Below are 21,903 nucleotides of genomic sequence, written 5' to 3'. Positions count from 1 at the left end.
AAAGTGGTGGAACGAGCTTCTCCTGGGTGTCCGAACGGCAGAGTCGCTCGCTGTCTTCAAACGCAGACTGAAGACCCTCCTCTTCTGAGTACTTGGGCGAATAGCAGAGTGGTCATCTTACTGACTTGTGTTTAGTAATGTCTAAAGCTTAGAAGTATCTTTGAATTATTCTATTCTAGTCTGTTCAAACTAGCTGAGGTTATTCTTGAGTTAATAGCAAAGCACTTTTGTAAGTCGCTCTGGATAAGAGCATCTGCTAAATGCCTTAAATGTAAATGTAAACTTTAAAGTTAAGGGACCTACAGTGTCCACACTGACTGCTGAGTAAATGACAGTCACAACTAAATAGAATTCCCTCAATTCACAACAGGAAAACTAACAAAATACCCAGACAGCTAGCGTTCATTTCTTACTGGTGTTGAGAACCCATTATTGCTGTGCTCTAGATGGATACTGTTCAAGAGCTTCCCTTAACTTCTGGTATTTCCATGGCATGTCTTCAACACGAGAACCTTTCCAGTTTAATTACCTAGGGTGTGTCCCAATTGCATACTACTTAGTAATACTGACTGTTTTTTAAGAATGAATTGTGCTACATAGATAAATGCGTTAAAGCTGAGTGTACTAATATCAGTGGTTCATACTCAGAACCAGACGGGTTTTTGAGTGTGGTTACAATGGACCCTTTTAGCCCACAATGCAATGCAAAAAGAAAAGGGAGAAATATTCACGTCTGGAAAAATTAGGAAATAAATGGGGATAATGATGCAATTGCAGCAGCAACAGCAGGAGAAATTGCAGTGTTGGCATAGCAATCCTTTGCAACACTTCCTGTTAGTACAACACAGGATAGTACGCTAATATTTTGAGTACTAACCTGCCAAACCTGCACTACTAAGATTAGTATGTAGTAGTTTTCTCATAGTATTAGTGAGTAGTACACAATTGGGACACAGCCCTATTGGTTTAATGCTGCCTTCTAGTCCACCTCAGATGTTTGCACCCTGGGGGAAAAGCTTTTTTGTGTAATTCTCTTTTTCTGTTGCCAACAGAGAGCAAGTATATTTACAGTTACTGCAAACAAAACAAATAAATAATGAGCAAAGTGTAAGAATTAGGTGAGCGATATTTTTATCCAGTAAGATGTGTCGGTAGCATGGACTTTTTTCACGTGTGACAGTAAACTATTCAAATTATCATACTGAAGTGCCTATGTTGTTTAATAACCAACAGATAACTAATTTAAAACACAAGTTAGCATTGTTTTTGTTGAGTTTCCCACTTGGCGTACATGTGCACTCATCTCGTAAATGCCTTATTTCCCACATGACTGGAAGGCAGCATATGCCCACAGGACGGCCCTGAACCCCGGACTGCATTCTTAACCAAAGAATTGGCTTTTAGGTAATAAACTCATAAATTAGATTTTAAAAAACTCGCTCGGAGGCTCTGCGGCTGCTTCGAGTAAGACAAGGCTGCACAGCATTACAGAGAAATGCAAGACATATAAAAAAAAATACTTCACACAAGAGCTGCGGGACGGAAAACTGGGATATTTCTGACTTAACAGGTTAACGAGTAACGGCTGCTAATAGGGCTACTAGCCAATCATAACGAAAGGGGGCGGGGCCACATCTAATCATAGGCGGGGGGGAGGGGTTTGTCTGAATACAGGTGGGGTAAAAAAAAATTAGACCGTTTAAAGAAAGGCAGAGACGGGGCGTGTCCACGATTCTGACGTCACGGGGGTCTTTTTCAACCAAACGGGTAAAACTGGTGGAGCAGGGAGGAGGAGTGGTGTGGAGAGGGAGTGTGGAGGGAAAGGGCCTGTCAGCTTGCAGAACGAATGGGACGTGACGGGGAACGCACTGGACCTGTAGCAGCATCTGGTTCTGAATGAAGCTCAATGAATCTACCCCTCGGGATCCGTGATGAGGTGGCACCTGCCGTGGCTTCTGTTTGTTTCCGGATTACAGCAGGTAAGAAGTAATTGGACTGGACTGGAATCAGTTTGTGATTTTCTTTTAAGTTTTTATTTTTAAAAATCTTATTAAATAAATTAATTCAATTATTTTGTGTATATCTAAAATATCAGTTTTACACAATTTGAGCAAATTTGAAATTGCACATTTTTACATCATCATAATGGTTTCTAATAAGACAGTGATGTTGAAAGGTAAGTATTGTGTAAATGTGTGTGTTGTGCAAAAGTGTGTTCTGTGTGTCTCTTCCCGTTTGGTGTAATGTTGTAGTGTTATGCAATAGATGCATCTGCTCCTCTGGAGCATCAGTCTTTTTCTCTGCTGTATTTGTACAGGCTAATATTAATTGCTAATGATACAGATCAGTGCAATAAATACAGAAGAATATGAAGAATACAGGACGATGCCATCATTTAAGAGAGGGAAAGTTATTCATCTGTAAAGCACATCACGTTCAGTGTATTTGAGGAATGTGGTGAAAGCCTTTAAGTGAGAATGTAAGTGATTACACTGCCGCCTAGTGGCGAATACTCTGCTTTGCCCTGGGCCAACTTTGCCCTGCAAGTTCATATTTCTCAGAAATATGCTTTTATACTGTTTAACTTTGACCTAAATCTTAAAAAAGCTCCTAGTTATTTTGATACTGAAACCCAATAATGTTTTTTCCCCTTCTGCCATGCTGTCCATCATATTAACTGATTGCTTCAGCCAGGCTAAGAGAGGTCAGAGGTCAAAATGGCCTAAAGCTATAACCCATCAGAAACGTTGACCTAGAGAGTTAAATTATTGTTGAAGAATCAGCGAGACACTTCAGGAATGTAAGGTGACTTCAGAAATCAGTCTAGACCACGTGAGCCTGCATTCTTATAGCTTTAGTTCATAAATCACTTTCCATACTGCCTCAGTCTCCATTCATGCAAAAAAAAAAAGAAAAAAGTTGAATGGCAGTGACCTAAAGCCGTCCCCCTGAGGAATGCCCCTGTGGCACGCCTGATATTACATTCATTCATCAGCTTCAGTATCCCAGACCCAAAGCAGGATTATTAATAACTGTAACCTTCTGCTTCTGGTAATAACCAGACGTGTACAAGGTGACTGATAGGCTGCCAAGAACTTGCTTGAGGGGAAAGTACAAAGCCCTCATAAGATGATTAACAGGACTTTATTTTTCTTTTTTATTTGTAATCCTCACAAATTCCTTTTTGTTGAAATTTGATTAAGAGCTTAAGTCATTAAAGCATCATTGCTCATTTACATGTAATCAAATGTAAAGAGATTTACAGGTCAGGTTTTTTTTTTAGATTAAATGAAAATTGTATAAATTATAATAATCTGTAGAACTCTGACAAGCATGTAAACAAAGCCTTTCAGAGTGATTTGTAGTCAAATGTCAGAATTGTTTACAGTGGTGGTGATGGGAGCCAGACATCCAAAATATTTCAATATCTTTCCCAGCCGCCCTTACAGAACATTATTACACAAAGTGCACTTGCATATTACATTTAGATATTGTCTTTAAAAAGCTTTGCAAATATGTTTTTTTTTCCTTAAAAGGCACTAAAGAATGGAATTTGCACCCACCAAATTGTGTTAATCATATCTGTGTACTGCAGATGGAAACGAATGTTTTTACATGTGATCTATGATAAAATCTACAAGTTTTATGTGTGTGTATATATATATATATATATATATATATATATATATATATATATATATATATATATATGTGTGTGTGTGTGTGTGTGTATTACGTATGTAATTCTATTGTTATTGATATTGTATAAAAACCCACAAGACAAGTGTAGGTTCACTGGAGGTGTTGTGGTACTTCTGAATAGAAGCTAACTGCATTTCATTGTGCTTGTACTTGTACTTTGTGTATAAGACGTCCAACATTTGAGCTTATCTTAGTACAGATTTGAAAGTGTAAAGTCCCTGTGGGGTATTGATTGTTTTTAAACATCTGCATTTAAGAACTTCTCAAGGAAAACTGTTCCTTTACAGCTCTTTTAAGTTTGGCTAGTGACACTTTCAGCATAAAGACTTTCAGCTGTAATTCAAAATATTGCATAAACAGTTTCAGCATTACAGACAGTTTTACATAATCCATCTGTTTTACATGCTCAAAGTGATTTCCACAAACTAACATAGTGAAAATGTTATTTTATAAAACAGCATGCCATAAAAGTCTTTTTTAATACTTAGAAGCAATATTTTGCTGTCTGACCACCTAAGATCCGGATTATGACTAAGATTATGATTATTTCCAAGGCTTCTAATGTAGTCAACTTTAAGGGCTGCTTGTTTGTGGGTCATCCTGCTTTCAGATTTGTCTTCGAAATTACGTGTCACTGTTTAAATGCCTCTGGACCTGTATTGTATTTACACTCATCAAACACTTTATTTATTATTATTTATTTATAATACTTTACTAATACTAGTGGGGCTTCTTTGGCTCTCAAAACAGCCTCAGTTTTTCTTTACAGCACCATTCTGGTTAAACTCTAGAGACTGTTGTGCTGAAAATCTCAGGAGATTAGCAGTTCTAGATATACTCAAACCAGCACCTACAGTCAGACCACACTTAAAATCACTGAGATCACATTGTTTACCTATTTCCATGGTTTAGGTGAACATTACCTGCTGCTGCTGGCCTGTATCTGCATGACCATATGTACTGCATTGCTGTCATACAGCTGACTGATTAGATAATTGGCTGAATGAGAGGATGGTCAGCTGTTCCTAAAAAGTGCTTGGGGGTGTAGTTTTTAATATGCTGATTCATGTGTGTATAATTCCCCCAAACATATCTTTCTCTCATTGTCTTTCATACAGGCCTTCTGCCAGAGTTCCTCTATGGTGCCAATCATGCCAGAGCCCACCGCTCTTGAGCCATACAACCGCACTCAGTACTGTAAGTGGCCCTGCTCATGTCCTGAAACGCCCCCGAACTGCCCGCCAGGCGTCAGCCTGATCACAGACGGCTGTGACTGCTGCAAGGCCTGTGCCAAGCAGGTGGGGGAGGTGTGCAACGAAGCGGACAACTGTGACCACCACCGCGGCCTCTACTGCGATTACAGCTCAGACAAGCCTAGGTACGAAAAAGGAGTGTGTGCATGTAAGTGTTCCCTGCACTAAAACATGTCCTTGTGCTCCGGCCTCCAATAAGCACATTAACACTCTGTTCTGGGATTAGATTGAGATTAAGAGGGTGAATTAAGATGGAAACGCAGATGTACACTCGCAAACAAAGCTAGTGAACAGGTTTTATTCACCACTTCATTTTAGCTTCTTTTCTTAGGAGCAGCAAATACTTTTTTTCCAGTCTTTTCTGAAAACAGCACTTTTTGTAATTTGTACATCACTTTTGATATTCTTCTCCTAATATCTGTGTGTTCTACATCATGCCATTTTACCTCTGATAGAAATGACTTCTTTTTCTGTTTATTTTACACAAAGTAGCCTGAAGGCTCCTCAGAAATGAATTTTGTGCTCTTCACCAATGTCCAGATCTACTTGGCTCGGGCTGTGAACACAATGGTGTAATCTATCGCAATGGGCAGAGCTTTCAGCCCAGCTGTAAATACCAGTGTCTGTGTGTGAACGGGGCCATTGGCTGCGTGCCGCTGTGTAACGAGTGGCAGCCCCCCCGGGTATGGTGCCAGACGCCCCGCCGGGTAAAGATCCCAGGCCAGTGCTGTGAGCAATGGATCTGTGAGGAGTCCAGGAGGGGGCGCAAGACTGCACCACGGCACGCCATGGCAGGTACAAACTGAAACTGCTTATAGGTATTTCTTTCAACTCTAGACAAAAAGACAAGTCATGTTTCTCACGTTATCTCTCCCTTACCTAGCTACACAAAGGGTTCAAAAGTATATAGACCTCTATTCCTTTCTACTCTGATTGCCTTTGGCCAAAAAAGAATAAGTTCTGTCACAAACACCATTCCACACTCTTTAAATATACAGATGCTTCAAATGATTCTTTAAGCGATGCTATACAAGAACCAGTTTTGGCTCATTAAAGAACCATATTTGTAATGGAGATGGAGCCTGGTTCTTGAATAGCATCGCATAAAGAACCATTTGAAGCGTCTGTATTTTTAAGAATGTAGCTCAACCCAAAGCTGTTCTGTGGTTGGTGTGGTGCAACAGATAACACCACTACATGCCAGTGAGGTACCACACAATGTGAGAGACTGGGGTTCTGGGTCACTATGCTGTGCTACACCAATAAGAGTCGTCAGGCAAGACTCCTAACATTACATTGGCTGTAATAACCTTATGTGTGGATTAGAGCATCAGCTAGGTGCCATAAATGTAAACGTGTTCAGTGGTGCTTTATCACTCTAGAAAACACCATTCCACAGCACAGTGCTTCATATCCCTCTGTCTGACGCTTGTCATTGGGCATGGTCACTTTAGCCCCTTGTGTTGCATTTTTACAAAGCCGTGTGTGCAGTTGATTGTCTATGTCAGCAATGAGTGCACCTTGAGCAGCTCAGTCCACTAATTTTCCATCAACAAGAGATGGCACAGATGGCTGTGGCTCCCTTCAGTTCCTCATTTTCATTACTTTTTTTTATTATACACAGTCATGTCAGAATATTATGACCACCCCTGGTTTGGAATGAACTGTGCTCATTATACCAGCTCCATTTACTATAAAGAAGCACTTTTGTAGTTCTATAATTACAGCCTATAGCCCATCTGTTTCTCTATATACTTAGTTAGCCTCCTTTCACTCTGTTCTTCAATGTTCAGGCCCTCTCAGAACCACCACAGAGCAGGTATTACTTGGGTGATGTATTGTTTTCATCAGTGACACTGGCATGGGGTTAGTGTGTGTTGTGCAGTGCTGAGAATGACCCACCAACCAAATATTACCTGCTCTGTGGTGGTCCTGCAGGGTCCTGATCATTGTAGTTCTATAATTTTTGAAGAAGAGCTATTTTCTATATTATTCAATATGTCATTTATACATATATGGGTGGACAAATGGCAGCTTTTGTATCTGAAAGCTCTCTCCAGTGGAAAAGACAACTGGCAGCAGAACTGTGTGACCCAGACCAGCTCCTGGAGCCCCTGCTCCAAGACCTGTGGGCGAGGGGTGTCCTTGCGCATCACTAATGCCAACAAGCAGTGCCGGATGGTCAAGGAGAGAAGACTCTGCAACCTTAGACCCTGTGAGGTGGACATCACAACGCACATCAAGGTAGGCAGAGTCCCTGTATACTTCAAGCTCTTACCTGTTGGTGCAGTAGCATTAGAGAGCTAATGATATTTTAAGCAAGAGCTCTCAGAGCTAATTGTGGATTAGTGTTAAGAAGAAGCCTTTCTTTTTCTTTCTGTTTCTCCTCAAGCCTGGAAAGAAGTGCCTGAACATCTACAGGGAGGAGCACCCAACCAACTTCACCATCTCGGGCTGCACTAGCAAGAAGCTCTACAGGCCCAAGTACTGTGGGGTCTGCACAGACGAACGGTGCTGCATCCCTTACAAGTCCAAAACCGTGCAGGTGGAGTTCCAGTGCCCTCACGGGGGTGTGATCACCTGGCAGGTCATGTGGATTAATGCCTGCTTCTGCAACCTCAGCTGCAAGAACCCCAACGACATTTTCGCAGATCTTGAGATGTACTATGAGAACCGTGAGATTATGAACTGAGGACATGGTGTCCACCAGGTTGCTTTTTTAGATCAACTCCCATTTCAGGAGCACAGTTTGGCCAATATTCAATATTAATGGGTTGCATAAGGGAGAATAGAGTAAAAGTGTGACTGTGTATTCTTTTCCATTCAAAATGCTGTGTAGTCCAGGACTAGGCTTAATCCTCATATGGGAAACCAGGCCTATGAGCAATACATGTCAAACTCACTTGAATTCATCACGTTTGTGTTGGTCAACTGGATGGGTGCTAAAAACACAGAATCTTATAGTCTTTGTCTAAAACTCCAAAGGTAAAAGACACAAGATTAAGCTCAGAAGCCCAGTCTGTGGAGTGGGTTACATGCACAACAGTCGTTTTACTGTGATTACACCTCCACCTCCAAAAATGTTGAGGTGACTTATATAGCAATATAGTGTTTATCATATGTCCCTAAAACCTCCATAATTTCCTCTCATTCAAGACCTTTGACATTTTCCTAGTGGAAAGAAATGAAATATTATATATTATAGTTCCGTAAGTAGTTCTTCATTTCCTGAAATATTTATCTTATTAATATTGGCTAATTTTGAGCAAAAAGAGGCCTGTCTAATTTGCACGTTTGAATATAAGTTGTAATTATTAAAATTGTAAAAAAAAAAAAAAAAAAAGAATCTACATATATTATGGTTTTTATAGCTTGTACTTAAGCTTTAACTTATTCCTGAGTGTGTGAACAGGAAATGTAGCATAAGAAGCGGTGATGATCTGTATGATGATGTTTTCATATTGTGACAGCTTTTGAACACCAAGATTATTTCTTCTTGAAGTCTATCACAGAAGACTCACACATGAAAGAATGTCTGGGTTTGCCCAGACTCGACAGCTCGAGCTCTCGAGCTCTTATAATCTCCTGTTTGCTTATATGTGGACCTGCGGTCATTTATGGACAAGACAGTTGTGACACAGAGGCACAGTGGACAAGTTCTCACATGCAAAACCTCAATCAAATAAGCAGTCGGACCAAAAAGAAGGGCAGAGTTACATGTTTTTTTTATTTTCTTTTTTAAATAAATACAAACTGTTATCCCATTAAAAATGTATAGTGTGCTCTGCATTGGGCTGTTGTGCATCTTTACAAAGCTAGGTATTCTACAAAGCCTGTAAGTGTCTGCTGTAGTGCAAGTAGTACAGGAGTAGCTGTGTTACTATCTCTCCCTTTGCTCTTTCAAAACCACCACAGAAAAGAAAGAAAACATTAAGTCCAAGCAGTGGATTCCATGGCACATTTTGTTCTGTTGTGCTTAATTGCATAGAAATGATCATTAAGGTCCAAAACATCGATGGTGCGTAAATTAGTTCTCTGGATATTCAGCAATACAGATACAAACCCTACAGTTGTGTAGCCTATGGTGTGTTTATTTTTGCTTCATTTTGAAAGAACGATCATCACTTCTCCTGGAATGCTCTGAATGCACTGCTTACAATCATTTGATCAGTAATCATTGAGAAAATAAAAAAAAATCATATTAAAGAACAACAATCACTGGGTTACAAATATAACCCCAAACGGAGGGTAAATCCCACAGAGATAAATGAGAAGGAAAATAGTCTGTGCGTGTCCCTTAATTTTTAAAAGGTAGGTAGCATTGAAAAAAAATGCTTCCCAGTAACCAACCTTGCCTGCCATCACTCATTACAGTCTTTTCAACATATACAGAAGATGAATCATGTATTAAAACTAGTAAGCAAATACAATAGTACTGTTATAAAAGTCAGCCATTTACAGTCAGGTGGTAAGTGACACTACAGTCAAGTAAATGCGAAGAAAGTAAAATTGTTGATAGGAGATGAACACAGATTTACACACTTGTATGCTCCCTTAAGAGCAAAGCACTCTGACTCTCCATCACAGTGTCTCTGTGCTGCGTTGCCCCTAATAACAAAACAGCCACCATCAAACAGGGCAGGTTGTGCAGAATAAAGGAGCACTCAGCCTCCCCCCCTCATATATATCACATCTCCCCCATGGCATTGCCCAGAGGACACCTTCAGAATGCCATGGCAGGCAGACAGATAGACTGTTTGGCCTAGACACACTCTGTGACTTTCGCAGTGGTAAGGGGGGCTCTTGAGGCTGGGCCCAAAAGGTGGTGGCCTGCACTCTGTGGCATGTTAGTTTTAGTGGCAGCGCAGCACGCACAGATCAGGGGTAAAAGGAAGTTGCGTGGTGAGGTTTAGGGTAGGGTTAGAGGAGCTGCTCTAACACGACACTTCAGTGGACTTCATCACGGTCTGGTCCACCGAGGTGTCCATGGTATCGGTGTGGGAGCGGCCGCGCTGGTTGTCGGCCGTGTGGGCGCGGCCCCGGCCCTCATTGGTGTGAGAGCGGCTGCGGCTGCCCTCATTGGTGTGTGACCGGCTGCGGTTGCCGTCGAAGGAGGTGACGCTGGAGCCAGAGGCTGTGCGGGAGCGGACCAGGCGGGTCATGCTGGCAGAGGGCACTGAGAGAGCACAGGAACAAGAACATATAAATAACAAACTCAGAACCTCTTCTCCTGACCACCCAGGCTGAAAACCAGATGTCCAGTGACCGTTTAGCATTTGTTAAACATTACATGTTGACGCCAATGGTTAGCACAAGGGCTGTTGGAGGTTTCACCACTAGGAGGCAGAAAAGGGAGAAGCTAAAAAGGTCAACAAGAACTGTGTTGTAAAACCATAATAGTGAGCTTCTTATCTGGGCTCCTTATCCTTATTTGCTGAGTAAAACGCTATTTCTAATAGTAATATTTAAATAAATACCATTACATTAATACAAAAACTTTTGTTTACTGTGTTTGTTTTCCCTTTTCTAAGAATCAACTCTAGTATCATTTATAGGTATCATCCAACACCAGTGCTGAAGGATGTGAAATTAGGTGAGCTGGTAAGGGAATTTAACAAATTCTCACTTAATGTAATCTGGGAGCGAAAACACTCTTATTGCCGAGATAAATGCTTTTAAATGTGCTTAGGTGCCTAAAATCACTGTCAAACAAAAACCTTGTTCCTCCAATTTTGCTGTTTTTCACTTTTTAATGTGAATCTGGGATTTGTTCTTTACAACTTTGTCAAATTTCATGATGAATGGAACAATAGAAATGCTTCAAAATAAATATATACAATCTTTTTACATTGCCTTATATTGAAAGTTCGGAAGGGTCAGCAGCAACATAAAAGGACATATTTATCATGAATTTTTTCTCAAATTCAGACTCAATTTTGGGAGCAACAGATTAGATTTCGATTTAATGCAATAGATAATAGACTACTAAAAAATCACTTTTATACAAAGGCATGAACATGATCTGTGTTTCAGATTTGCTACAAATGGAATACTAACCTAGAAAAGTGCTGATTCCTGAATATTACTTTCATATCGTCATAACTTTTTTTCATTTAACTTCTGATTCCCACAGTATATGTATATATTAATTAATCATTTATTTTTTCATACTTACTGTAGCCCATGCCCTGGATGAAGTACTTAAAGGCTTCTGTCAGCTTCCCAGGCTGTGGATAAAATTTGAACCAGTCAGCTGTAGTGTATGAATAGCTTATCATGTCTATAAAAACATTCCTTAATATGTGTTTTGAAATGGGGAGACATCTGTCAGTAACAGGTGTTTGGGAGAGTATTAGAGTTGTGCTGTATGTGCCGCTTAATCTGCGATTAACGATTATCTCACAGCCAGCGAAAGCTGGCCAACGAGCGTAGCAGTCAGTACAATCAACACACACCTGGTCAACCTGGGGCAAGCCTCCGCAGTCTGCCATCTGGCGAAGGAGAGGGGAGAAGAGCTCTGGGTTAATTTCAGCCATAACACACGTCTCACTGCTTATTGACTGCAAGCTTTCACAGACTTGAGGAAAACACTGCCATCCACATAAATGACTCAATCATTAAGTGTTTCATTAACTAGCCGACTCCCAGCACTTATCAGCAACAAATGGGGCATTTGGCCCACCATAAACCTGCTTCCCTCATGGCCACAGGGGTGAGGCTGGTGAAACTAGGTCAGCTGAGAATGATTCTGCCCCTGGGTCCAACATGAAACTGGAACCAGTGCTCCCTGGGTAAATCAGTCACCAGCTGCTGAGCTATTGGAATCTTATCAGCACCCACCTTTTCCATGCGACCTATTAATTACCCAGCCTTGCCTAAAAGAACACATGCTTACCTTGAGCAGTGTGGTCTTGGTTGGGTCTAGCTTGGTGTTGCATTCCACCTGTGAGAAAACAGAAAGGATTATAGATCACCATCAAATGATTTACACCTTTTAAAGAGTTTCTCAGAAGAAGACAAAAGTCCAGTATGTCTTTTTGTACTTCTGGAGACATTAAGAATGAACTTAAACCTACCACAGCGTCCACTGCAGGAGAACTGTCTCCAACCACTAGAAGAGAGGGGCACCTGAAAACAGAGAAAGCAGAAAAGCATTAGGAGCCAAACATTCTTTGCAGATATACAGTGTACTCAAACAGCTTCTAACAATCCTCACAAGGCACTGAAACCTACTTGATGGTTCTGACATTGATGGCTCCGCCAGGAACAGGCCTTTCAATCTCCAGGTCCCTCCGGCTGCAAAGCAGAGGCACAGTAAATGTCAGTGAACACACTATAGGCAACTCGTCATCAGTCATCGGTACAGGAATTTGTGGAAACTGCACATTTCTACACTCACCTGTTGTAGGCCTTAATAAAGAGTTGCAGGTTGAACTGGTTCATGTCATTGATGATGTGGTGGCGGTAAGTGCCAATAAGGTCATGGTTGAGCTGAATCTCCTCCTAAAAACAAAAGGACATCATCACGTCAAACCTCAGTGTTTGAGATTTAGCAAACAGAAGCCTACACACAGTCCAAACTCACCTTTCCAAATAGATGACTGATGAGCATGTCTGGCATGGCATGAGTCCACCCACTGATCTGTAATACATATAGAAAAAAACATTAGTTCACAACACCTCCAGATCATGAATACTTCGCAAGGGAATTATATCAAATGCTTGTACAGAACTCAGAGAGTTTCAGATTCCGGTACCTTATGAGCCGCCCAGTCCATCCACCCCTCAGCACATGGGTTGATGTTGATCAAAACAACACCTTCCACCATAGCAGGGTAGTCCAGCTATAACATAGATAGATATAGAGGAGAATCTTTACTCCATCCTAACTTAACATAGTTATTCTTAAACTTACTCCAAAGCATGAAAACTTAGTCAATGTAACGAAGCAGGAGTAAATTATGAGAAGATTAAACTATGGGGCAAAAGCAAGAGGGAAACAGATAAAGACTTCCCACAGTGAGAAACCATGGTGCTCAACCAGTTGAACATTCCTCAGCAGCTAAACAACTCAAAAACAATAAGCAGGAACATGCTGCCAAACTCCACAAAAGAAAGGGAGTGCATTTTTAATCCCGGTTTGATTAAAATGTTTAAAAGGTAACTTATTAAAAGAGTAAATGGCAACTCACAGCAAACTTTGCAAGGATGTAGGCACCTGCTCCAACCGCCATTCCAATCACACTCTTAAGACTGTAAGATCACAAAAAACAAGTCACTTATATACAAGGGGATTGTTTTTTATATTTATATTTTTATTAATGCATCCAATTCATATTTATACTGCTTTACATTACAATACATAAGTTCTTTAAAGAAGGCAAGAAACGTGAATGCAGAGCACCCATACCCAAAATGTTTCAGGACCACAGGAAGAGTCTCAGAGAGCTGATCCATGGACGGGTACTCATACCTAGAACAGATCAAAGTAATGCTAGTAACAGTGCATGTAAACTGTAATGAAGACAATGAGAACATCTCATTTAACATCCATTCACTTTCTAAAGAATTGTTTTCCCCCTTTCCCTTGGCATTGATCTAAAGCAATTCAGGTCAGCTTTCAGGGTTAAGCCAAAGCCAATAATTGATAGAGGCTATTCAGCTAAGCACAGTTCGGTTACCTCTTCGGTGTGCCAACTTAGGTTTGTGCACGTATGGGTAAGAGGTCAAAGGCTATAGACTGGATGACCTAGTTGAACTAAAAGCTTACCCAGTGGAGAAGGTGTTAGCACCTTCCTGCTGTCCTGGGGCATCCACATGACACACAGCAAAGTGCTGCATAATCTCCTGCATGTCCTCATGGTTAAACAAGGTGTCGAAGCATGTCTTGTCTTAATGAGGAAAATAAATATACAATTATAATGAGCTTATGAGGATGTTACTGGAGTTTATATGTTGGGAAATATGTCAAGCTGACACTTACGGTTCAGTCCAATGTCATGAAGAGTAAGAATGACAGGACGGTCTCCCTTGGGAACTCCCTTCATGGTGCAATGGACCCTGCCATATGGGGTCTCCACATCATGCTCCTATAGTGACAAGAACACACTATTTAGAATTTTTCCACTAATTTTCCTAAGGCTGATGCCTTGCAATAGAGATGCCGATAACAGTTAATTTGAGCAATAGTTAAACATACATGTAAGATAATTGAAATAACAGATTTATAGTGCTTCAAAACAGTGAAGGACATGTGGTGCAACTTGTTGAATTTATGTATTTGTACATGGGGCAACACTGTGTTGTAACTGTTAGCCAAACAAGACGTATCTCCTACTGATTTCCTGAATTTTTTAGGAGACAGAAAAAATATTATCTTTTAACATAAATCTAAAAATGAAAAATGTTTACTATTTCTATTTTTTTGATCATCAGGAACTTTTCACACAACATTAAAAACAACTGCCCATTTCCAATTATGTAAAAATTACATTTAAAAAATGAATAATGTTTTAAAAGAAACACTACATGCCCAATTGCTCCTGCAGCTTTAACTCTTAGATCTCCACATGCATTTCTTCAGGACTAGACTGGTATGATGCCATTAAACCATCTCTAGCAGAACAGACTCAGAGACACGGCCAATGAAAAGCTTATCTTCTAAAACACATCCACATACTGCAGACTGGCAGAGCATACATGGCAGAGCCTCAATGTCTCATTACCAAATTTACGTACAAAATTACGTACAAAATTCTTTCTGTAACAGTCCATTTAAAAATTCACCATGTTAGAACTCACAGAAACTTCAATTTCAAAGACTGGCTCCGACTCCGAGTCCTCCAGAACCATGGCTGCAGGCTGTGTTTAGTGCTAGTAACACTGAGTGCCTTTGAAGTTCAGTAAGTAGGTAAGTAAGATCCGATTGTGGGTAAGCTCTTGCCTGTGCTTAGCTGCTTTTCGTCTGTGCACAAGGTTTTATACCCCTGCTGCCACTCTTCCTCATAAGCCCTTAGCTCCCAGCATGCTTTGCGCTACGACCAAAACAAGCTAATTCTGGTTGAAGAGATCTGTAAATTGGATCAGCCAATGTCAGGCAATTGGAGCATTCGGGTAACGGAAACTTAAAGGTCAATTTAAAGTTCAGTCAGGCCATCACATGATGAAGCTGAATACAGTAGGACAACCAGATCATCAGGTCAATAAGCATCAGTCATTTGAAGACAATTGGTTGTGTCTGGAGAGAGCCCAGCTTATTACTGAGGTTTTGCTTTTAAGCAACTTTATGGATTTGTTTTCATACTTAAATATAATTTTCTTTGAAATGGGTAAATGATGGCCAATCATACAGATGTTTCCCCTAGTCATGAATGTCTTTAGAATCAGGTCAGAAAAGGCTCCCCAACCCAGTCCAGGATGAGAGCAGCCCACATCATACCTAAACAGTCTAGCTTTTTCCATCTTACTCAACACATTTGGTGCAGATCCACTTCTAGGCAACAAAAAGAAGACCCTCAAGCAGAATAATATAAAAGACAGGGTCTCTTAAAGGAGGGGCTCTGGCTAAAGATCAAAAAGCTGACAGAGCAGAAACCAGCTCAGTTCCTTTAAACAGAGGCACAAAATCAAATAACCTATTTAACACAGGCCCGGAGATAAACATCTTATGCTCCTCCTTGGCTGCTGAGTGAAGGCAAACACATGCCGTCTGCCCATCGGTGCTAATCTCTTTAAAGAAGACGAGCAGCCTTACGTGCGGAGCGTCAGCAGCCCTAAACCAGTTCTGGGCAGATGGCTGTTGCATCTCTCTTCTGCCCACGTCAATACAGGCACATATTAAACACATGGCCTGGAAACATGACGACTTTAATCTGCGTAGGGGTCATCACGAGAGGGCAAGCTGCTGCATTGCCTCACATCACCCACCCCTGGCCCCTCTGGAGGGTGCTTGCATGTGGAGTTGAAGGTACTGCACTGCTAAGATGTTACAAAAGAAGAAGCATGCCAAAGGAGGGAGAATCAGTGCTAAGAACACAACAAAAGCATGTGTGTTCTGGAAGACCCTGTGCAGAGATGTTCTTCTGCTTAAACAGCCTATGACCTACACCCTAACAGAAAGTGTTCTCTGCATGATGTTATATAAGAACCACCACAGGTTCTTTTGGACAACCCTTTCAGTAGAAGGTTCTTTGGAGAAGATGTTTGATAAATGAGATGTGTAACCTCTGAAGAAAACATCAATCCTTATATTAATCCACTTTTAAAAGGCAAAAGGCTCATTTATTATTCTTATTTATTAAATCTCTTTATCAAACATGGTGCTTCCGGGAATAAAAATCGGTTATTCTATGGTAATAACTCTAAAATAATCATTTGTGGTCCAATTTTTAATAGTTTACATGTATTTGATTAGGCTGATGGTTTGTTTGTGGATTATAACACTTTGAACACAAGCTACTATCCTGTAATCAGTGGTCAGACTGACTGAAAGATAATGAAGCTCAGCTGGCTTGGAGTGACAATGTTAAATGCCAGTGCTTTACTGTCAGAAGTCTGAGGGATCTCACAGTATGGTCTTGTCCTGGGTCCAGAATTTGGAAGGTGGACCTTAAACAATATAGTACAATAAAATCTGATATCTTGACCATACTCATAACCTGTTCCACACTTCCCACAAGAAAGCTAATCCCTTATTGGGTGCTTATGAAAAGACCCCCAACATAACTTTTAAAACTGGACTCTCTATAAAAACGTGTTGCTCCGTTTAATGTGGCATACACTGTATGGAAAAAAGTATTGGGACACCTACACATTAATTATTTCCCCCCGAAATCAAAGGTATTAAAAACAGAGTTTATTCTGCTTTTTGTTGTAGTAACTGTCTCTACTGTCCAGGGAGCACTGGGGTGAGGATTTGATTGCCTTCAGCCACAAGAGCAATAGTGAGGTCAGGATGTTGGATGATCACCACCCCACCTAATTCCCAACATCCAAAAGTAATGGATGGAGCGCCATACTCCTTTAGCCAACGCATAATTCCATGCTCCAGAAAGTTGTATTCTGTGTGCATTTGCACATCTGTGTCAGCAACAGGTGCAACTTAAAGTAGCTGAGTGCATTCATTGGAAGGGGTGTCCACAAACATTCAGACGTATTGTGTCATCATAAACAGCTGTACAGTATATCCTCAAATACATCTAATGATTTTTACCACTAGATGGCGAGAGTCAGACTGAGGGAAATTCATGTTCTTTTAGGATTTTGAACAGAACCTGAAAACATAGTGAAGCAAGTGCACAGAACACCACTGTGACTAAAGCAAAACATAAACATTTACATGCACTGACCTTTATTTCCAGCTGCTGCACAGCCTCTCTCAGTCCCTGGAAGACCAAAAACAATAATACAGGTCATGCATGCTGGTGTAGAGTATGGCCATAATATTATAATATGTAAGATCGTAATTAATGACAGACCTGGAGGTCCTTCTCTACAAGCAGAGGTTTTGACTCAATCTGGATCTCCTCCATTTTCAGTCTGGTGGACAACAAGAAGAAGGAAAAGGAAATTATGAATTCATACACAACGGAAACGGCTTCACGTTTGTGCACAGCAGTATTGTTGCAACATGTCTAAATCACCTCCAAACGCAATAAAAGGAAGTATCAAATTACCAGTCAGAGGGAGGATCCTCACTCCTCTAACTGTTTACATCTCCTTCCAGATCTTGACTGTGATCAGGAAGCACATCTATTACTCATTTCCCTCTGATTTATATTAGTGGTTTAGGGATTCGAGTTTGCACATTGGAAAGAATCAAAACCAGCAAAGAACAGAGGAAATCTGTATGATAACTTGATTTATAACACTCAGTTGAACTTTGCTTGACCCTGAATGTATTTTCAGTGACCTCCCTACGTGTCCTGTTCCCCTCTTGGTTCTTCAAAACAGATTAATTTGGGACGTGGGGGAAATAACGAAATTACACGGCGGTAATGCTTCAGATTATGGAGTCCTAAGGATGGCAGCTGGAATGTCGCTGTGCATGTAAATGGAGCGAGAGCATCAACAGGCTCTTTGTTCGGCCAGAGGTTTCTCGAGGTCACGAGTCAGGCTCTTCCTCTATGGTGGGCCTGGACGCAGCACACAGGAAGCCTCTGACCCGGCCGCTTCCATGAATCCCTGTGGTCTGCGCCACAACTGTTTTTTGCATCTTGGCTGTGAGGCAAGCATGAAAGCTTTTGTGCTTTATCCATCATGAGCTTTTTTTTGCATTGAGACCTGAATAGCAGGGGTTGAGTTACCAATTTATAAGAGCATCCAGGCCAAGCTTGTTTTCTAGGAGTGTTTCTGTGGCATAGAATATGTGAATACTGCCTGTTCTTGTCCAAATCACTTGAAAGCTTCTGTCTTTTACACCGTGTAAACATTTCATGATGGACTGACCAACAGAAATTGGCCAAAATTGGCTGTTCATTAACTTACTTTAAAAATCCTTTCTACTTTCACTGCCCAACTTATAGATTTTGGACAGTGATGCATGTCATCCTTTACGAAGTTTCAAGTGTTAGCTCCCTCATTGGTACCATGGTAGAGGGGCACTGTAATTAAATACAAAAGGTGGACAAACAAAATAACACGGGCCAAATCTTTTCTTGTACCTGTACTAGCACCCTGGTTTAACGGCCTACACAAGCACTGTGTTCTCAAAAATACACCTGGCAGCTGCAAGCTGTAAACTGCGCTGAGTTGGCAATATATGGCATCTAGGTCACTCACTTGTTTCCAAGCTGTGTGCCCTTGTAGCCTCACCTGGTTAATCGTTTACCTGGCAGTAAAAAAAAGGGCCCATCAGTGAAGCCTCACTGAGATCTAAATGCTGTACTCCGTGAGAACGGGACATGCAAGAGGACATTAACCCTAACTGTTTTAAAAAACACACCCAGAATAGTCAAGGTGTACTGCCAAGGGGTGAGCCAAAGAGGTTACTTATGCAAAGGCTTTGCTTTTCATACCCACATCTATCTATCACACACCCTTACTTACTACATTTTTATTATCGTGATCATACTACTGTAGTAATACTGAAACCAAAGCCAGATGTTGAACCCTTTGGTGAGTGATAGCGAGAGAAAATACCTAAAACACTGCATAAAGCACAGGAAACTGTGGTATCTGTTCCCTTTTTCATTACACTTCTCTCCTTCCCTGTAAACGCAAGAAGAAATGAGCCAACGCTGCTTTTACAGCCGTCTCTGCCCAAATACGCTCTTAAAATGCGGGAAACGTTCTGCCCAACGTTGATGGCCAAGCTAAACCACTGATGAACACGCTTATAACACATCCATTCAATTCAGCTGAAAGGTCAAGTCTAATAAATAGATATTTTTAACATCATTTTTTACTGTAATCTACTTTCCCCACCTGCCTGGCGTGGCTGGAAGCATATCTTGGGAGTAGTGTATTGCAAAATAGTGATTTCAGGCAAAATCATCAGCTCTGCTTCGGCTGTACCAAACTTACTGGCCTGTGTCCATATGTGCAGACTGATTTAGAAACAAAATTAAGGACATCCTCAGTGCACTGGCTAAGTCCAGAAAGGCCAGCATCTGCAGAAACAATGATTGCTCCCCTAATCTTTGGAAACTCGTTTAATCTGTCAAATCCAGAGGCTGGAAATATCAGATAATCTCAGGCAGACCTACATTTTACAACTGAAAGGGATACCAAAATGAAGTTATATATTATTAAGGCGACATAGACCTATGTTGTGGGTTCTTTCTACTCCTTTGAGACTCTTTTACCAATGCATTGTAAACACTCAAATCTTTTAAGCCTGAGGGTGAAGTGATCTGGGCATTAGACAGTGCGTGTGATGGGTGATTAACAAGCTGGAGGGTGCTGCTCCGCCCTGAAAAGGCCTCTTCAACATGTGTATGGACTACAAGGAAAAGCTATAAGACTATTTAACTGATATTCTAGCACACTAATACACATTTCATACCTTATGAAACGACTGAAATAAATATTTAATTGATGACAAAAGAGGCGAGTTGTTATGACCTAGCTAGCTATGAACTGTGTTTACATATGACGCTGATGCTGTACGCACGTCCGGTCGACCACTGGGACAGAGCTGTCCTCCCAACCACTTACATTACTTCTCAAATACTTCAGAATAAAATCGTTAGTTTAAGGATTCAGCTCGTAACTTCAGTAACTTCAGCTTGTGTGGTGTTTTAACAGCGGCCTTCAGCCTGTGTTCGCCATGAAGCCATCGCACACGTGCAACAGCACGCAGACACTGCACCGTGTAAACAGACGACAGCGCCGTGATTTCCTTTCCCACCCGTTTTCGGACAAATCCCGCCTCCTGTGCTACGATTGGCTATAAGCGTAGTGCCTTCTGAGAGACGACTGGCTAGCGTTTGACTGAGGGTCCGACAGTCCGCTAAGTGGTGCTGTTTTGGCGTGTGTGTGTGTGTGTGTGTGTGTTTACATGAAAAAAAATCCCCAACGATTGAATTTTGTAACCTCCAATTGTCACCAATGTATATCGACGGACTGTTCTTAAATGACAGCACTGTTGGCCAATCCAAGCACAGGACAGGTGGAGCTTGTCTGAAAACGGGTGTGGAAGAAAATATGTAGGCGACCCCGCGCGCTCGTGCTGTTTGTTTATCGTTATTGATTTACAGATTTTATTATCAACAGGAAATATGAATAATAAATAGCAATAAAGCTGGACTTATAGGTTACGATGTCAAACTAACTATAATAATCTTCACAAATGTGGTGATTTTAACAATACTATTACAAACAAATAGAGCCAACAGTTACACAGCCTATAGAAAAGCCTCACTTTGTTCAAGAATAAAGAGGAAAAATGAACACAATTCTAAAACTATATATAAGCCAAAGCATGTAAGCATTTCATTACTCACCGGTTAGGCTTGATTGTCCACTAGGAAAGTGAAATGCATGCAAATCTTTGAAACACAGAAGTTGAGAAAAGTTGAAAAAGTCGAAACCGCTGATGCAGATGTGCTCGCCGAGCGAAAGACAAGGCTTCTGTTATTTACTACGTGCTGCAGTTGCAGGATGTGACAGGCAGTTTTATAAAGGCGTGTGTGGCCAGCCCACTGTGAGCCGAGCCCACTGCTATTGGGCAACACTGCCTCTTTCAGTCTTACCTCCTTCTTACAGCATGAAGGAGATATGATGACATAGATCAGATTAGTAGATGCTCTTAATTCAAATGGACATGAGATAGATTATTCTTATAGGTTTCTGCTTTGGTAGTTAGGGTTGGGGTTAGGGTTGGGGTTCTGGTTTGGATGTTGGGGTTTTGGTTGGGGAGTAAGGGCTAGTGTTCAGCTTTGGTAGTTGGGGTTCTGTTTGATAGTTATGGTGGTAACTGTTTTGGCAGGTAGGGCTGGTAGTTAGAGCTATGGTTCTGTTAGAATTAGGGGTCTGTTGTGGCAGTTAGGGGTCTGTTTTGGCAGTTAGTTAGGGTTCTGTTTTGGCAGTTAGTTAGGGGTATGTTGTGGCAGTTAGTTAGGGGTATGTTGTGGCAGTTAGGGGTCTGTTTTGGCAGTTAGTTAGGGGTATGTTGTGGCAGTTAGTTAGGGGTATGTTGTGGCAGTTAGGGGTCTGTTTTGGCTGTTAGGGGTCTGTTTTGCTAGTTAGGGGTATGTTGTGGCAGTTAGTTAGGGTTCTGTTTTGGCAGTTAGTTAGGGTTCTGTTTTGGCAGTTAGGGTTCTGTTTTGGCAGTTAGTTAGGGTTCTGTTTTGGCTGTTAGGGTTCTGTTTTGGCAGTTAGTTATGGGTCTGTTTTGGCAGTCAAAGTTAGGGTACTGTTTTGGCAGTTAGGGTACTATTTTGGCAGTTAGTTAGGGTTCTGGTTTGGCAGTTAGTTAGGGTTCTGGTTTGGCGGTTAGTTAGGGTTC

The 21,903-nt window shown here is 41.1% G+C and overlaps 2 protein-coding genes across 3 annotated transcripts; one reads left to right on the top strand and one right to left on the bottom strand.

The window, feature by feature from the left end:
- The first annotated feature begins 1,876 nt into the window (after positions 1–1,876).
- Positions 1,877–8,837, top strand: ccn4a (cellular communication network factor 4a). The gene is made up of 5 exons (XM_072676068.1): positions 1,877–1,979; positions 4,821–5,103; positions 5,496–5,750; positions 7,006–7,199; positions 7,348–8,837. The coding sequence occupies exons 1-5, from the start codon at positions 1,932–1,934 to the stop codon at positions 7,645–7,647; spliced, it is 1,080 nt and encodes a 359-aa protein (XP_072532169.1). The 5' UTR covers positions 1,877–1,931; the 3' UTR covers positions 7,648–8,837.
- ndrg1a (N-myc downstream regulated 1a) lies at positions 8,664–21,053 on the bottom strand. Of its 2 annotated transcripts, XM_072676066.1 has the most exons (16): positions 20,900–21,053; positions 17,432–17,492; positions 17,303–17,338; positions 13,939–14,044; positions 13,726–13,846; positions 13,366–13,428; positions 13,148–13,208; positions 12,713–12,799; positions 12,541–12,597; positions 12,355–12,458; positions 12,189–12,251; positions 12,032–12,083; positions 11,851–11,898; positions 11,411–11,446; positions 11,131–11,182; positions 8,664–10,131 (listed from the first exon to the last, which is right to left on the bottom strand). In XM_072676066.1, the coding sequence occupies exons 2-16, from the start codon at positions 17,483–17,485 to the stop codon at positions 9,890–9,892; spliced, it is 1,182 nt and encodes a 393-aa protein (XP_072532167.1). In that variant the 5' UTR covers positions 17,486–17,492; positions 20,900–21,053; the 3' UTR covers positions 8,664–9,889. The 2 variants fall into 2 exon arrangements, with proteins under 2 accessions (XP_072532167.1, XP_072532168.1); XM_072676067.1 differs by lacking the exons at positions 17,303–17,338; positions 17,432–17,492; positions 20,900–21,053 and adding an exon at positions 14,757–15,189.
- Positions 21,054–21,903: the final 850 nt, after the last annotated feature.

This window comes from Salminus brasiliensis, chromosome 3 (genome assembly GCF_030463535.1).
Source record: "Salminus brasiliensis chromosome 3, fSalBra1.hap2, whole genome shotgun sequence".
Classification (NCBI taxonomy): domain Eukaryota; kingdom Metazoa; phylum Chordata; class Actinopteri; order Characiformes; family Bryconidae; genus Salminus; species Salminus brasiliensis.
Note: the sequence above shows the minus strand (reverse complement) of the source record. Positions and strands in the feature narration are given on the sequence as shown.